Source organism: Crocuta crocuta, unplaced genomic scaffold (genome assembly GCF_008692635.1).
Source record: "Crocuta crocuta isolate KB4526 unplaced genomic scaffold, BGI_CrCroc_1.0 scaffold142, whole genome shotgun sequence".
Lineage (NCBI taxonomy): Eukaryota > Metazoa > Chordata > Mammalia > Carnivora > Hyaenidae > Crocuta > Crocuta crocuta.
This window is the reverse complement of record NW_027528892.1, coordinates 2,179,410-2,195,872: the sequence shown is the minus strand read 5'-3', so window position 1 is coordinate 2,195,872 and position 16,463 is coordinate 2,179,410. Positions and strand designations below refer to the sequence as shown.

The window sequence follows — 16,463 nt, the reverse complement described above, 5'->3', positions numbered from 1 at the left end:
AGCCTGGAGCTGCTTCAGATTCTGTGTCTCCCTCTCTCTCTGCCCCTCCCTTGCTCATGCTCTGCCTCTCTCTCTCTCTCAAAAATGAGTAAACATTAAAGAGAATACTTTATTTAAAAAAGACAAAAAGATTTCAACATCTATATTGAAAAAATATGTATATATATACACACGCACATGTACATATGTCCAATATTAATTTTGACTCTATGGCTACAAGATGAGTTTACACATTAGGTTTTGCAAGTCACATGTTTAATATACTGTGGACAGACAACTCTCCACAGAGGCATACATAAAATTCAACTTTTTCTACGAACCGGACAATACAGTATTGAATAATCACAATCTAACGAACCTGCTTGGCAGGATGCTGAAGTCCAACTTATCATAATTACAATTCTGCAATAAACATTATTTATATCTATTTGTTCCAACAGGACAAAATTCCTAGCTATAGAGTTACTGTTGGAAAAGGAACGCACATTGATAATGTTGGCAGTCGTGCTACATTGTCATCCCGAGACGGGACAGATCCACTGCGGGTGACGCGTATCTGCTGGCCCACACTGATGCCAGGACTGGATACTATCCAGATGTTAGACTGAAATCCATCTGAAAGCCAGGAAGGTTTAACGTGTCATTTTCTGACGAGCGAGGCTAAGAACTTTACAGATTGTCTTGACTCATTTGAACCCAACTGCCATGCCTGTTGGGAACGCACTGCCATTTTTCCCCACAGCTTTGTACGTGTAATAGCACTTTGTTCCTGACTTATTCGTCACAGAACTTGTATTAGTCTGTCCATCGTCTTTCACATCTTGTTGGCGCCTTTCACCTTGCTCAAGCTTTTGGTCTTTGTACAGGCCACCTTACTCTCTTTCCCTGGCTTCTAGGACCTTACTTAGGAAAGACTTCCTCCTTTTTACGTTCGCTTCTTACTATCATTTCCTAATTAGAAATGTTAAGAACAATTGCAGGGTATTTCTCTGTAAGGTGTAAGTGCGTTTTTTTTTTTTTTTTTGAAGGGAATGGATAACCAATTGTCAAACATAATTTTCCCTGTAATGAAAACCCAGTCTTATTTTATACCAAAATCTGAAATGCGAAGAAACCTATTTTTAAAATGTCCTGCTATGCTTGCCGCATTAGCTTTCCTTGTGTTGTTTCAAGTAGAATGGTCAAAGTAACCACATCCTGTGAGGACCCTGTTGCGAATGACAATTTACAAACACTTTAACAGTATTATTTCAGCTAGAAAAGTCGATTTCTCCTCTGCTGACATGTTTTCATATTTCAATAATTCCCTTTTACCTCTATTCATAAGTTGCCTTATAATTTGTCTTGTTTTTGAAGTGAGAGTTGTATTACATCCTTACAAATAATTAGAACTTTTTGTATATTCTTTTCTGTGCTAAAGCAGGGGTTGGTAGACTTTTTCTGTAGAAGGATAGAGTAAATATTTGAGGCTTTGCCTCAATACTGACTCAACTCTGCCTCTATGGAGTGAAAGCAGCCACAGGAAATGCGTGAACAAATGAGTGTGACTGTATGACAATAAAACTTTATTTACAGACACTGACATTTAGATTTAATGTACATTTTCATATTGTCAACAAAATATTCCATTCACTTGTTCAGCCGTTGAAAATTTTAGACCATGGGCCATACAAGACCAGTCAGTGAGACTTGGGCCGTGAGTCACAGCTTTCTGACACCTGCTTTAGATCAGGTTAGCTTATCAGTTGATAACTCCTTAAAAGCTCCTTAGAAGTTTAATAGAATTCATAGGGGCGCCTGGAGGGGCTCGGTCAGTTAAGTCTGACTTCAGCTCAGTCATAATCTTGCAGCTCAATAGTTCAGGCCCCATGACATGCTGAGCTGTCAGCACAGAGCCTGGAGCCTGTTTCAGATTCTGTGTCTCCCTCTCTCTCTGCCCCTCCCCCACCCACATTCTGTCTCTCTCTCTCAAGAATGAATAAACATTAAATAACGAAGGTTTGATAGAGTTCATTTGCAAGCCCAGGTGACTTTAAACAGATCAAATCTTTCCAAATTCTCTAAGGCAGAGTACCATGTCAACAGTTTTACCTTTGTGTGTATAAATCTTGCAGTTTTTCTCTGATTGTTTCAGCTCTTCTGTTCCAAGGGGACCACTCATCCGTGTTCTCTACACACTTCCTAAGTCTGTTCTCAGATGAATAGCAAAGCTGAATTTTTCTCACCTAAAGTCACATTACCTTACATTTATGCAGAAGACATGGAAGGCCAGAATTCTAACTCAACGTTATGGAACCAAGTTTTAGTCTATGTGCTGCCAAAGCGAGCGCTATGGAATCGTTTCCCACCACCTCTGGGGAGACCTCACTGGCTACCCTGACCCACACCGGTCTCTCCCGGGTTCCTCCCAGGCACCATTTTTTTTTTTTCCAGGCACCATTTTTATTCAGAGAGGACTGTGATGACTCTTCCATGTCCCCAAATGTTTTTTTTTCAACATCTGGTATGAACTAGGCACTGTGCCAAACACATCTTATGTGTTAACCAATTTAAAGGATCCCAATGCAAGTTTTTAAACGAGAAGTGAGAGATGTGTATTTATACTTAAAAAAATATATATATCAACCTGACTGCAACACAGAGAACAAACTCATAAAGGACAACAAACTGAACTGACAGACAGAGGGGCCCATTTATGAACTATGGGAACTGTCTGGCTGACACAATACTGAGACTAGGGCGATGGGAGTGAGGACGGACCCCAGAGGAATCTGGGGAGCAGATCCACGGGACTCGACGTGGAAGGCAAAGAGGGCCGTGCTGCTGCCTCTCCACTGTGAGTTCTCGGGTGAGCAAGGTGTGCGCTCTGCCTGAAGACTTTCCTGCTCTTCTTATAGTTATAGGCTCTCTCTCCAGTGTGGACTCTCTTATGCTGATTAAGGTGTCCGATTTGGATGAAGGTTTTCCTACATTCTTTGCACTCATAGGGTTTTTTTCCAGAGTGAATTCTCTGATGGACACTGAGGGACTGGCGATGGCTGAAGGCTTTGCCACATGCACCACATTCGTACGGTTTCTCTCCGGTGTGGCTTCTGCGATGACAAATGAGGGATGACTTGGTCTTGAAGGCCTTCCCACATTCAATACATTCATAAGGTCTTTGGCCAGTGTGAAGCCTCTGATGTTGAGTACAGGAGGAGTTGTCACCAAAGGCCTTCCCGCACTCGATACATTTATAGGGTTTCTCTCCAGTATGAACTCTCTGGTGCTGAACGAGATGTGTGGTCTGGCTGAAGGCTTTACCACATTCCTTACACTCATATGGTTTCTCTCCCGTATGAGTTTTCTGATGCTGCGCGAGGTGAGCCTTCTGGGTGAACGCCTTACTACAAACTTTACATTCATAGGGCTTCTCGCCAGTATGAATTCTCTGATGAGTAGCCAGCTGTGAACTGATGCTGAAGGATTTCCCACATTCCCCACATTCAAAGGGCTTCTCTCCAGTATGGATCCTCAAATGACTAGCAAGGTGTATATTCTGCCTAAAAGCTTTCCCACATTCCTTACATTTAAAAGGCTTTTCTCCAGAATGCACTCTTTGATGTTGAGTGAGGGATGCATGATGGCTGAAGGCTTTCCTGCAGACATCACATTCATATGGTTTTTCTCCAGTGTGAATCCTTTGGTGCACAGTGAGGGAGGAGCCGTACCTAAAGGATTTGTCACACACATCGCATTTGTAGGGTTTCTCTCCAGTATGAATTCTCCTATGTTGGTTAAGGCCTATGTGGTCACTGAAGGCCTTCCCACAGTCGATGCAGTCAAAGGGCTTCTCCCCGGTGTGGTAATACCTCCAGTGACGAATGAGGGAGGTGTTCTGTATGAAGGCCTTCCCACACTCAGTACATTCGTAAGGCTTCTTGCCAGTGTGGCACCTCTGATGCCGGGCAAAGGAGGAGCCGTCACTGAAGGCCTTGCCACATTCATCACATTTGTAGGGTTTCTCTCCAGTGTGGATTCTCTGATGAACAGTAAGGGAAGAGCTCTGGGTAAAGGTTTTCTTACATTCATCACATCTGAAAAGTTTCTTTCCTGCATAAATTCCTGTATGTTTTATTGCCACTGAATTTGGGGGAAAAGTTTTCTTAACGGAGTCATGATTATGAACTCTCTCTTCTGAAATGTCCAAATGAAACCACCTTCCAGACCTGTTAAAAGTACGCTCTCTTTCCTTCGGGAGGGCTTTGTTATGAGAGATTGTCTCTTGCCTGAATTGTGTCTCCAGACCTATCAGCTTCCTTTCAAACACACCCTCAGAATCCCAATTTTCTCTGAAAGCGGAACACTCCAAATTAGAGTTTGAAGTTCTGTCTGTTACTTCAGCAAATGAATCCTGCTTTGGAAAGAATTCCTGGATCTCATGTATAGATTGTTGGCCTGAAAGATATCAAGAAACAAACATTTCCTTTATTGTGTGCTAGGGGGAAAAAAAGGAATTTGTTAAAAAGGAAATTGTGAATGAACACGCTAGTTGGTGAATTAAACCCTAATTAAACCACATACACTAGGTGGCTCTAGTGTGTAAACATGGGGTCTACAAAGCACGTCAGTATGCCCCGGGATTTATACAGGAGCCTAGGAGGGGCAAGTAGAAAGGAATTAAGTATTTGTGGAACCAGTTACATATAAAGAGAAAGGAACTGGGAAAACGTTCTGCAATCGCACCACCTAAAAATTTTCTGATGTTCACTGCCTTTACTCTCTCTCCGGCCTGTCTGTCCGGCTTCAACGTCAGAGTGGTCCTCACACATCAGAAACACTATTCCAAGAAGCAACCCAAAGCGCGAAGAAGAGACTGTATTCTTCAACATTTACCAGGATTATCTGAAAGCGGGTCATTCCCCACAATCAGAAAATGGTATTTCTGTTAACTGCATCTTTTTGATTAATTTCAACAGCCTACATTACCAAGGGACAGCTGAGGTTAAGTGGACACAGAATATCATCTTCCACCCACCTGCAAGCCTTCACAGGCCTGACACTTCTCTGGCCATATATGAGTAGGACCTTGCAAGTTAATTTCTCCATTTGAAGCAACTGTTTTCACAGGAACGGTGAGTGCTGCCATGTACTTCATCACACCATACACGCTACCAAACGAGTGTATGTCTTACCTCGGACTCTAACACTTACAAGGAGGAGTGTATACGCCTGAAGTCCCTTTGCTAAATCACTTGGCATGCACCCAGAATTTGTGCATTATAGTTATATCTCAATAAATACATGTAGGCAAAAGTGGTATCGGAGACATGATGCAGGGAGTCAAATGTTTGGAAAAAGATGATCTTAAAAAGGGGAAAATAAAGTATTTTTTAATGACACTGAGAGTTTTCCTTCTTAGATGGGTCACAAGACAAAAATGCCTGCTTTTGCAACTTCTACTCAACCGGGCACTGGAAGTTGTAGGCTGAGCCATCAGGAACAGAAAAGGCATCCTAGCGAGAAAGGAAGAAGTAAAACCATACGTGTAATCCCATATACACAAAACCCTAAAGACTCTACAAGAGAAGTATTAGCGCAAATAAATCAATTCATCAAAATTGTAAGATACAAGAGCGACATAGAAAAATCAATTGTATTTCTTTTTTTTTTAAATTTTTTTTTTTTAAATATTTTATTTATTTCTAGGAGAGAGAGAGACAGCATGAGCAGAGGAGGGTCAGAGAGAGAGGGAGTGACAGACTCTGAAACAGGCTCCAGGCTCTGAGCTGGCAGTCAGCACAGAGCCCGACGCGGGGCTCGAACCCACGAACCGCGAGGTCATGACCTGAGCGAAAGTCGGACGCTTAACCAACTAAGCCACCCGGGCGCCCCAATCAATTGTATTTCTATACACTAGACATGAGCAATCTGAAATTATGAAGACAATTCCATGAATGACAGCATTAAAAGAATAAATTATTTAGGAATAAATTTACATTGGGAGACACTATATGCTGGAAGCTACAAAACGCTGCTGAACGAGATTAAGACACAAATAAACGGAAAGACACCCTGTGTTCATGGATAGGAAGAGAGCAAGCAAGAAAGAAGTAACTCAAACAAGCCCAAATTTGTGACGTGGTACAAATGGGATGAAATATATATATTAATAAAAAGAAAAAAATGTCGGTAAAACAAAAGGTCAACATAAATGGAAACTTCTATGAAAGGTTCTGTAAATGAAGATACCACCCAACTTGAACTACTGCATGGTGAGAAGAAAGAGCACATGCGAACTTACAGACTGCACGGAAGTGGGAACAAAATGTATCACATTTTCGAGACCAGATTTATAGTCATACTATATAAAGGCAAGGAATATGACCCAAAAGAAATGGGCATGATGAGTACAAAGACACCGTTAACAGAATATGAACCCTAAGTGGACTTAAACTGTGTACTTCTCAATATTACAAGTACTCAGGGAAATGCAAATTAAATGAAACATCCCTTTTCACCCAGGAGATTAGCAAACATTAAAAAAATTCAAAATACTACTGGTGAAGATGTCTAGAAACAGATATTCTCATAAATTGTTCACCAATGGTAAAGCGCTCTATCCATGAAACTTTTTAATACAAAATGTATTACTTTGATCGTGCAAAGAGAGAAGTACAAACTGGACCATAGCTTATATATAGCTAAAAACAGGAAAAAACCTAAACATTCAAATGTCCCCAACAGTAAATCAGTTAAGTAAGTTAATGGTACATCTACTTACTGTTATACCAGAGAGCCATTCAAATAATGACCTAGAACTACATGCATCAAGTTTCTGAGGGCAAACATGGAAGGAGAATTCATGTAAGAAATAATATACTAGACTACATAAAAACGTTTAAATTTTTACGTAACACACAAAGATCTAATTCAACCAAAACTCTTATTACCATATATGAAAAAGTCTGAAACAATACATCAGAGAATTAGCATGTTGACTTAAAAAAAAAAATCACAGGAACTGTTAAGAAAATATTTAAGACAAGAATAGAAAAATGAATACAAATGAACATTTTTTACAGAAAGATAAAGAAACAAATGTAAAAAAAAGTATTCAATCTCTTTCACAATAAAACAAGTAACTTTAGGATAGAATCTTTCCCCAAATAATAAGCAAGTATCTTCATCAACATACCCAGTGCTATGAGAATGCAACTAGACCCACATCAGTCATCCAGGCATTGGTAGAGTTGCTGAAAGCACATGAAACTTTCAGAGCCCAACAGCTGTCCATGCCCAGAGATGCAGCAATTGCAGAAAGGTATGGCTTTCACTTACATAAAGATACTGTTGCAAGTATATATATATATATATTTCTTTTAACATTTATTTATTTATTTAGAGAGAGAAAGAGAGCGGTAGAGGGGCAGAGAGAAAGAGAGAGAGAATCCCAAGCAGGCTCAGAGCTGTCAGCACAGAGCCCCACATGAGGCTTGAACCCATGAACCATGAGATCAGACCTGAGCTGAAATCAAGAGTTGGAAGCTCAACTGGCCTCCACAAGTGTATTTTTAATACCAGAAATGTGAAGTCACCTAATTGACTAATGGGATATATGACACGGAATGCATGTGAGAATCATCTGGGGGCGCCTGGGTGGCTCAGTCGGTTAAGCGTCCAACTTCGGTTCAGGTCATGATCTCAGAGTTCAGGAGTCCGAGCTCCACATCGGGCTCTGTGCTGACAGCGCAGAGCCTGGAGCTGCTTCGGATTCTGTGTCTCCCTCTCTCTTTGCCCCTCCCCTGCTCATGCTCTGTCTCTCTCTGGCTCTCAATAAATGAATTAACATTAAAAAGATGTTTTTTAAATATTTGTGCGTGACTGAACGTACACACTGTAATTCTGACTACATGAACCATGTGTGTTATCATGACTTGAAGAAGTTGAAGTTGCTTTGTTAACATATTGCATTATGGGGCATGATTTAATATTGTTTCCAAACAGGTGATATAATTATATTTTCTACAAATCATTTCTTTCTTTTTTAAAAAATTTATTTTTTTAAAATGTTTTATTTTAGAGAGAGGGCGCGTGCTCGCACAAGTGGCGCGGAGGGGCAGAGGGAAAGAGAGAGAATCTTAAGCAGGCTGGGCGGGGAGCCCAATGCAGGGCTTGATCCCACAACACTGGAATTGGTCACTAAACAACTGAGCCACCTAGGTGCACTTTTTCTTAAAGATTTTTATTTTTATCATGTATTTTTTAGTGTTTATTTTTTTAAAAGTTTATTTATTTTGAGAGAGGGAGAATGCAAGCGAGTGAGCAGGGGAGAGGCAAAGAGAGGAAAAGAATCCCAAGCCATCTGAGCCATCAGCACAGAGCCCAATGTAGGGCTCAAACTCACAAACAGTGAAATCATGACCTGAGCCGAGATCAAGAACCAGACACTTAACCAACTGAGTCACCCAGGCACCCCTAATGTTTATACGTGTGTGTGTGTGTGTGTGTGTGTGTGTGAGTGTGTGTGTGTGAGAGAGCACGCACACAAGCAGGGGAGGGGTGGGGGGGACAGAGGACTGGAAGTGGGCTCTGTGCTGTTAGCACAGAGCTTGATGTGGGGCTTGAACTCACATATCTTCAGATCATGACTTGAGCCAAAGTTATCCTTAACCAAGCTACCAGGCACCCCAAAGATTTTATTTTGAAGTGATCTCTATACCCAATGTGGAGCTCAAATCCACAACCCTGAGATCAAGAGTGGCACACTCCATCGAAATGAGCCAGCCAGGCACCCCTACCTCCGAATCATTCTTTTTTTTTTTTTTTCCTAACGTTGATTTATTTATTTCTGAGGGAGAGCAGGGGAGGGGCAGAGAGAGAGGGAGACACAGAATCCGAAGCAGCTCCAGGCTCTGAGCTGTCAGCACAGAGCCTGACACGGGGCTCGAACCCAAGAACTGCGAGATCATGACCTGAGCCGAAGTCGGAAACTTAACTGACTGAACCACCCAGGCGCCCCATGAGTCATTATTTTCTAAAGAAATTTCTTTTCTTTCCCTTCCATAGCAAAAGAGGAAGAGAGGGGTACATGGATGGCTTAGTTGGCTACGAGTCCAACTCTTCAGCTCAGGTCATGATCTCACGGTTCCTGAGTTCCAGTCCCGCACTGGGCTTTGCACCGAAGGCGCAGGGCCTGCTTGAGATTCTCTCTCCTCCCTTTCTCTCTGGCCCTGCCCTACTTGCTCTGTCTCTCTTTCTCAAAATAAATAAATAAGCTTAAAAAATTTAAAGAAACAAAAGAGGAAGAGACCCTCCACTTATACACTGGGCAATCCAACTTCTGCACACCCTCTCTGACTGAAACAAGGGAGCTAAATGGAATCAGTCCCCTCCTTTGCCTCTGCAACGCCCTACCGGAAATCCTGCAAACTCTACTTCGTCCTTCATCCATAAACATGCCCCGTCCCTCCCATCTGCAGTTACCACGTACGTGTGACTTCCCTCTCTCCAACTCCCTTCCGACGCCAAGCAGGACGGCTCCCTCAAATAACTCAAGTCGCGGGCCTTACAGGAGCAGACGCACAACGAAGCGAGTGGGCCACGTGATCACAGAGGACAGCTCAGAAGTACGCTGGGGTCAGGACAGGGACACAGAGGGGACGGGGCACCTCTGAGCGGCCAAGGAGAGGGAGCTCATTGCAGGGAATGAACTATCACTCGAGAGGCGGCAGCAGAGGAGGAAAGCCCCAGACCCCCATTCCCTGCCCTGCCCTGGAGGCCTCGGTGAAGTCCCGCGCGTCTCCTGTACCTCGGTGACCACCCACCCGCAGCGGCGCTGCCGCCCAGGCCTGCCGCGCTCACCTGGCCGCGGGCCCTTGGGCAGCTCTCCGTCCACCATCCAGGGCTCCCCTTGCTCCAGCAGGGAGACCACGCCTGCCCGGGAAACACGGGGTCCTGCACGGGGGAAGACGTGGGTTCTGTCACACACCTGACATTCTTTTTACTGTTTTTTCCATTAAAACCTTTTTTATTTATTTTTGAGAGAGAGACAGAGCATGAGCAGGGGAGGGGCAGAGAGAGAGGGAGCCACAGAATCCAAAGCAGGCTCCAGGCTCTGAGCTCCAAGTACAAAGCCCGATGTGGGGTCCGAACTCACAAAGTGTGAGATCATGCCCTGAGCTTAAGTCAGACACTGAAGACACTTAACCACCTGAGCCACCCAGACATCTCTTTTCTATATTTTTATAAAGTGTATTTATTTATTTTGAGAGGAAGTGAGAGAGCACACACAAGAGGAGAGGGCGGAGAGGAGAGACAGAATCCCAAGCAGACTTCAAGCTGTGAGCACGGAGCCTGACACGGGGCTCAATCCCATGAATGACAAGATCACGACCTGGGCCACAATCAAGAGTCAGATGCTTAAGTGACTGGGCGCCCAGGGCCCCTGACGCTCTTAAATTGTGAACCGATTCCTTGGTTTGAGAAAGGAGAGTTTTACTGCAGTTGGAAGTAAAAAGAGAAGCGAGCCGTACACGAGAGACACTGAGGATGACGCTTCAAGCACAATGAAATACCAACTTCCAAGTCTGCAAATGTCAAATTCTCAGCCTGAGAGTCGCGGCAAAAATTTAGCCTCGCCCTTCAGAAGACCCATCCCCGACCTCCACAATTCAAACCCGAGGAAAGAAAGTGGCGGATCCTGAAGACAGGACCAGATTCAGGAGAGGGGCATCCTTACCTGCGGACCCCAGGTGACTACGAGTCCCCCACATCCCATTCTTACAGAAGCTCTTCCGAGCTGGGTGCAGCCGCTGGGAGAAGTCCACGGCCACGTTCGTGATGGTCACCAGGCCCTGAAATGGTACAAACACACTTCTGGATCAAACAGGCCCACGAGCCGGCAATGGCTCTGCGGAGGTGTGTGACAGAGGCTACCTGTGCCAAGAATTCTCACTCAGGTCCTGAGTGCTGCGGGTCGCATAATGCCTGGGCCTAGTCATACCGTACATGTTGGGGGGAAACAGGAGAACCTGGTTCTGCCGTGGGTGGTGTACACTTCTGCTGGGAACTCACGCGCAGTACGGCCTTCCTAAGGCTGCCTGAAGGCCCCCCCCTTCAGCATGCCCCCTCCACAGGCCTGCGGCTCTTTTCTCTCCTGCGTCATCTCTGATGACAAGGGAGGGCTGAGATCCTGCTCAAGGTCTCCCCACGTCGGCATGCTGAATGCTTCTGAGTAAGACGCGCTTGTCTGTGGTTCCTTACGAGTGACCCGCCCCCTCCCTGCCACGCATTGGGACTGTGTGCTCTTCCTTCCGGCTGGACCTCCGTCCACAGGATCCTCCGTCCACAGGAAGCGCCATATTCAAATGGGAACTTCTCCCAAAGTTACTGAACTCTGGTCCCTCCCTCAAGAAGGGTTTCTTTAGGAAGGCCGCCGTCTTGGCTCGGGCTGACGGGACTTACCGGCGGCCTGTCAAACAGAGCAGCGTAACCCCAGTCTTCCCGGAACATGGAGCGTTCCAGACTGCGGCTCGGGAGTCCCTCTGTGATCACCGCCTGGGGTAACTTTTCCTTATGGACGTCCTTCTTCACGGGGAACTCCGGGGTCTCCGGCCCAGCCTTTACATCTGAAAGGCATTAAGAAAGTGAACCTTTCTTCGTTATGTATGAGTACGAAGAAAACTTCCAAAATGTAACCAGAGGAATTAAGATCATCAAAACAACATAATGTATTGAAAACACTTTTGTATGACTAACCAGCGTTACATTCTCATATTTACCTGGTTTTAGGATGCAATTTCTCACCTAGATCTAAGATATAAGGTGGCTGACACAGGGTGCCTGGGTGGCTCAGTCGATTAAGAGTCTGACTTTGGCTCAGGTCATGATCTCACCAGTTGTGAGTTCGAGCCCCGCGTTGGGCTCTGTGCTTACAGCTCAGAGCCTGGAGCTGCTTCGGATTCTGTGTCTCCCTCTCTATCTCTGCCCCACCCCTGCTAAACAAAGAGGGAAGGGAGGCTAAGGGAAAAAACTGCTATATGATCCTTATTTCAGCAGTATTAAGTAAAACTCACTTTAACTCTTTCTCCATTTTTCCAGGAAAAATTTCTTATCTCTCTTTTTTAAACAATGCCTCCTTTATTACAATGCTAATGAGCAAAAGTTCCAATCCCGGCCTTGGAAGTTCAAGTCTTCATAATCAACCAGAATCTCAGCAAGACACGAAGGACTGACAGAGGGAAAAATGTTTTGTTTCGTAAAATCCAGGGGACGTGACTCAGTGTGCAGCGTGCTGACTGGAGAAGCCCCACAGAAACCCCTCTGGGCTCTCCTGTGCCACAAGGCGACCACAAGAGTGGCCGGGACTTGTATCTGCGCAGCCTGTCCTGTTCCGTCAATACAGACCCTTCCCTTTAAGTATGATTGGAACAAAGGTGTTTCACAAGATTCTCAATTCTTTAGAGATCATCGCCCTTCCTGCTGCAGGGGTCTCCAAGAGAAGTCTACAATTCTGATCTCTGGTCTTACATGATTCTTTGTTCCAGAAGTAACGCTGTAGTTGAAATACCTGTATTCCCACGTGATACAGGTGTGTGATACACCACAGTGAAAGATCCGTCCACTGAATGAGAAGCAGTGTTCCTCTCTCCCAAGAGCCACTCACCCAGCTGCACGCGCTGACGACAGCCTTGCCCAGACCCACCTCCTGGCCTGCCAGTCTCTCCCAGAACTCCAACGTTTCTGCCAAACACTCTACTCTCGTTCTTGTTTCCCTGGCTTCAAACTGGGAGTGATCTTCTTTCTCCCTCTTAAGTCCCTATTGACAGCACACATGGGACGGCACCGTCTAGTTCACTTAAGGGATGGACAGACATGCCCTACTTCCCCCGTGGCATGGTTAATTCTTCAGAAGCATAGTCACCCATCAAGCTCATCTGATGGCCTCACTCAAAACTGGCAATAAAGTCAGTGAGAGAAGTCTATACACAAAGTAGTCATTTAATCAAAGAGAAATAAGATCACAAAAATGACATCAGAACCAGCCAAGGATTTTCTAAAGAATGACTGGATTACATAAGCCTGAAAGACAAAAGGTCTCAGGAGCCAGGAAAAAAACGGGATCCAGGGCAGAGGCAAGAAGGCACGTGCAGGGGGAGGGGAGCAGAGGCGGAGAGGAGACAGGGGAGCCCGAGCTCTAGAGGCCTCAGTCGTCCCTCACGCCCCCAGGCCCAGAGGCTCAGGAAGGACGCGGACCAGCCTGCGAGCCGAGGGCCTGCTCCCGCACCCACCTGGGCCCTGGCCTCGCGTCAACCTTCTCTTCACCACCCAGGGCTCCTTCCTCTGCTCCAACGAGGAGATCATATCGGGCTTGGACACGCAGAGGCCTAGAACGCAAGGAGAGATGGGGGGGGGGGTGGTCACGTGGTGCGGCCGTGCATCCCCGAGGTGCGGGCCCTGGGCCTGGNGGAGGCAGGGGAGGGGGGTGGGAGAGGCGTGGCGTGGGGGGGCACCCTCACCCAGCGAGACCAGGTTCCTGTAGTTCTCCAACATCACGCTCCTGTACAGGCTCCTCTGAGTGCAGCTCAGCCACTCCCACTCCTCCTGGGAGAAATCTACGGCCACGTCCCCGAACGTCACCAAGCTCTGGAAGGAAAGACCGCATTCTTGCTCAATCAGTGCTTTGCCCTGACAGCCTGGGGGCTGCTTTTGGGTTGAATCGTGTTCCCCAGTTCATACGTCCAAGTCAAACACCCGATACCTCAGAATGTGGCGGTATTTGGAGACAGGACCTTAAAGGAGGTGGTGAAAAGTTAAATGAAGTCACGTGGTCGGGCCGAATCCACTCTGACCAGTGTCCTTGTAAGAGGAGGAAGCCCCATGAGTGACGGGGATGTGGCGGAGAGGGCGGCCGGCTGCAAGCCAGGGAGAAGCCTCAGGGAACACCGACCCTCCCAGCTCCGTGATCTAGGACTTCCAGAACCCACTGGGAAAATAAATGTCTGCCGTCCAAGCCCCCGGCTGCGGGATTTGGTTATGGCAGCCTGAGCAGACTAAGACAGGGGGCTGAGGGCAACCTTCCCCTCATGCGGGGTAAGAGAGTATACGTGTAAGGGATAATACACAGAGGGAAAAAACACGGATGCAAATCTGGGCAGGTGCACACACAAGAAAAATATGTGATGTCAATTCAGATCAATGAATACGGAGGCTCAACTGTCCCCACACACAGTGGGTGTCACAGCACTTTTCCACGAGGACACGGAGTGGCCTGGATCCATACAAGAAGCGGGGAATAAATCTGAAGATGAGCCTCAAAAGTCACAGAGGACTAAACCCGAAACTAGGTTCTAAGGATTTCTATTTCCCTTTCAGGGCTCACTGGGTGTGGAGCAAAATCCTCTTTACATTTCCTGAAAGAAGAGTGTTTACTAAGAATGGCAAATACTACAAAATGCCTTTAAGAATCAAGGTGGGGGGCGCCTGGGTGGCTCAGTCAGCTAAGGCTAAAACTCTTAGTTTCGGCTCAGGTCATGATCTCATAGTTTCATGAGTTCAAGCCCCACGCCGGGCTCTGTGCTGACAGTGCAGAGCCTGCTTAGGATTCTCTCTCTCTCCCTCTCTCGCTCTATCTCTGTCTCTGTCAAAATAAATAATAAACTTAAAAAAATAAAGAAGAATCATCAAGGTGCACCTCAGAGAAGCTGGGAAGGGACAAGGGTGAGGACACACCAAGGAGGTACCATGAACACATACATTCCAACGTATCTTTTGTTTTGTTTTTTCGTTTTGCTTTGGTTTTTTTTGTTTTTTAATATTTTTATTTATTTCTAGGGGAGAGAGAGAGAGAGAGACAGCATGAGCAGGGGAGGGTCAGAGAGAGAGGGAGTCACAGACTGAAACAGGCTCCAGGCTCTGAGCTGGCAGTCAGCACAGAGCCCGACGCGGGGCTCGAACCCACGAACCGTGAGATCATGACCTAAGCGAAAGTTGGACGCTTAACCGACTAAGCCACCCAGGCGCCCCTCCAAGGTATCTTTTGTTTTTGTTTTTAAATAGTTTATTGTCAAGTTGGTTTCCAAAGAAACAGGTGAACAGATCAATGATACCAAGAGTTGGTTTTTTGAGNCCAATAATGAAGCAACAGAAAGAGAAATCAAGAAACTGATCCCATTCACAATTGCACAAAATACCATAAGATACCTGGGAATAAACCTAGCCAAAGATATACCTCCTCACACCAGTCAAAGTGGCTAAAATGAGCAAATCAGGAGACTCTAGATGCTGGCAAGGATGTGGAGAACGGGCACCCTACTACACTGTTGTNTTGCACCAGCATACTTCTCAAAACTAGAACAAACTATCCTAAAATTTGTATGGAACCACAAAAGACCCCGAATAGCCAAAGCCATATTAAAGAAGAAAACCAAAACGGGAGGCATCACCATCCGAGACGTTAGCCTCTACTACAAAGCTGTCATCATCAAGACAGTATGGTATTGGCACAAAAACAGACACATAGACCAATGGAACAGAATTGAGAACTCAGAAGTGGACCCAAAAGTATACAGCCAACTGATCTTTGACAAAGCAGGAAAGAATATCCAATGGAAAAAAGACAGCCTTTTTAACAGATGGTGTTGGGAGAATTGGACAGCAACATGCAGAAGAATGAAACTAGATCATTTTCTCACACCATGCACAAAAATAAACTCAAAATGGATAAAGGACCTGAACGTGAGACAGGAAACTATCAACACCCTAGAGGAGAAAGCAGGAAACAACCTCCTTGACCTCCACCGCAGCAACTTCTTACTTGACACATCCCCAAAAGCAAGGGAATCAAGAGCAAAAATAAACGATTGGGACCTCATCAAGATTAAAAGCTTCTGCACAGCCAAGGAAACAACCCAGAAAATTAATAGGCAACCAACGGAATGGGAAAAGATAGTTGCAAATGACATATCAGATAAAGGGTTAATATCCAGAATATATAAGGAACTCATCAAACTACACGCCCGAAACACAAACAACCCAGTGAAGAAATGGGCAGAAGATATGAACAGACACTTCTCCAAAGAGGACATCCAGATGGCCAACAGACACATGAAACGATGTTCAGCATCCCTCCTCATCAGGGAAATACAAATCAAAACCACACTGAGATACCACCTCACGCCAGTCAGAGTGGCTAAAATGAGCAAATCAGAGAACTCTAGATGCTGGCGAGGATGTGGAGAAACGGGCACCCTCCTACGCTGTTGGTGGGAATGTAAACTGGTGCAGCCCCTCTGGAAAACAGTGTGGCGGTTCCTCAGAATTTAACACACAATAGAGCTCCCCTATGACCCAGCAATAGCACTGCTAGGAATTTACCCAAGTGACATAGGAATGCTGATGCATAGGGGCACATGTACCCCAATGTTCATAGCAGCACTCTCAACAATAACTAAAACATGGAAAGAGCCTAAGTGTCCATCAAC

General features: G+C 45.5%; 1 protein-coding gene across 1 annotated transcript in view; it reads right to left on the bottom strand.

Moving 5' to 3' along the window:
- Positions 1-1,544: 1,544 nt before the first annotated feature.
- ZFP28 (ZFP28 zinc finger protein) overlaps positions 1,545-16,463 on the bottom strand; it is a gene marked incomplete at its 5' end in the record, with an annotated part of 18,971 nt that continues 4,052 nt past the window's right edge. Inside the window, 6 exons of the mRNA XM_077756948.1 lie at positions 1,545-4,437; positions 9,844-9,936; positions 10,721-10,835; positions 11,446-11,609; positions 13,272-13,367; positions 13,500-13,626. Of these exons, the coding sequence (XP_077613074.1) occupies positions 2,735-4,437; positions 9,844-9,936; positions 10,721-10,835; positions 11,446-11,609; positions 13,272-13,367; positions 13,500-13,626 (2,298 nt within the window). The remainder of the gene's footprint in view (positions 4,438-9,843; positions 9,937-10,720; positions 10,836-11,445; positions 11,610-13,271; positions 13,368-13,499; positions 13,627-16,463) is intronic.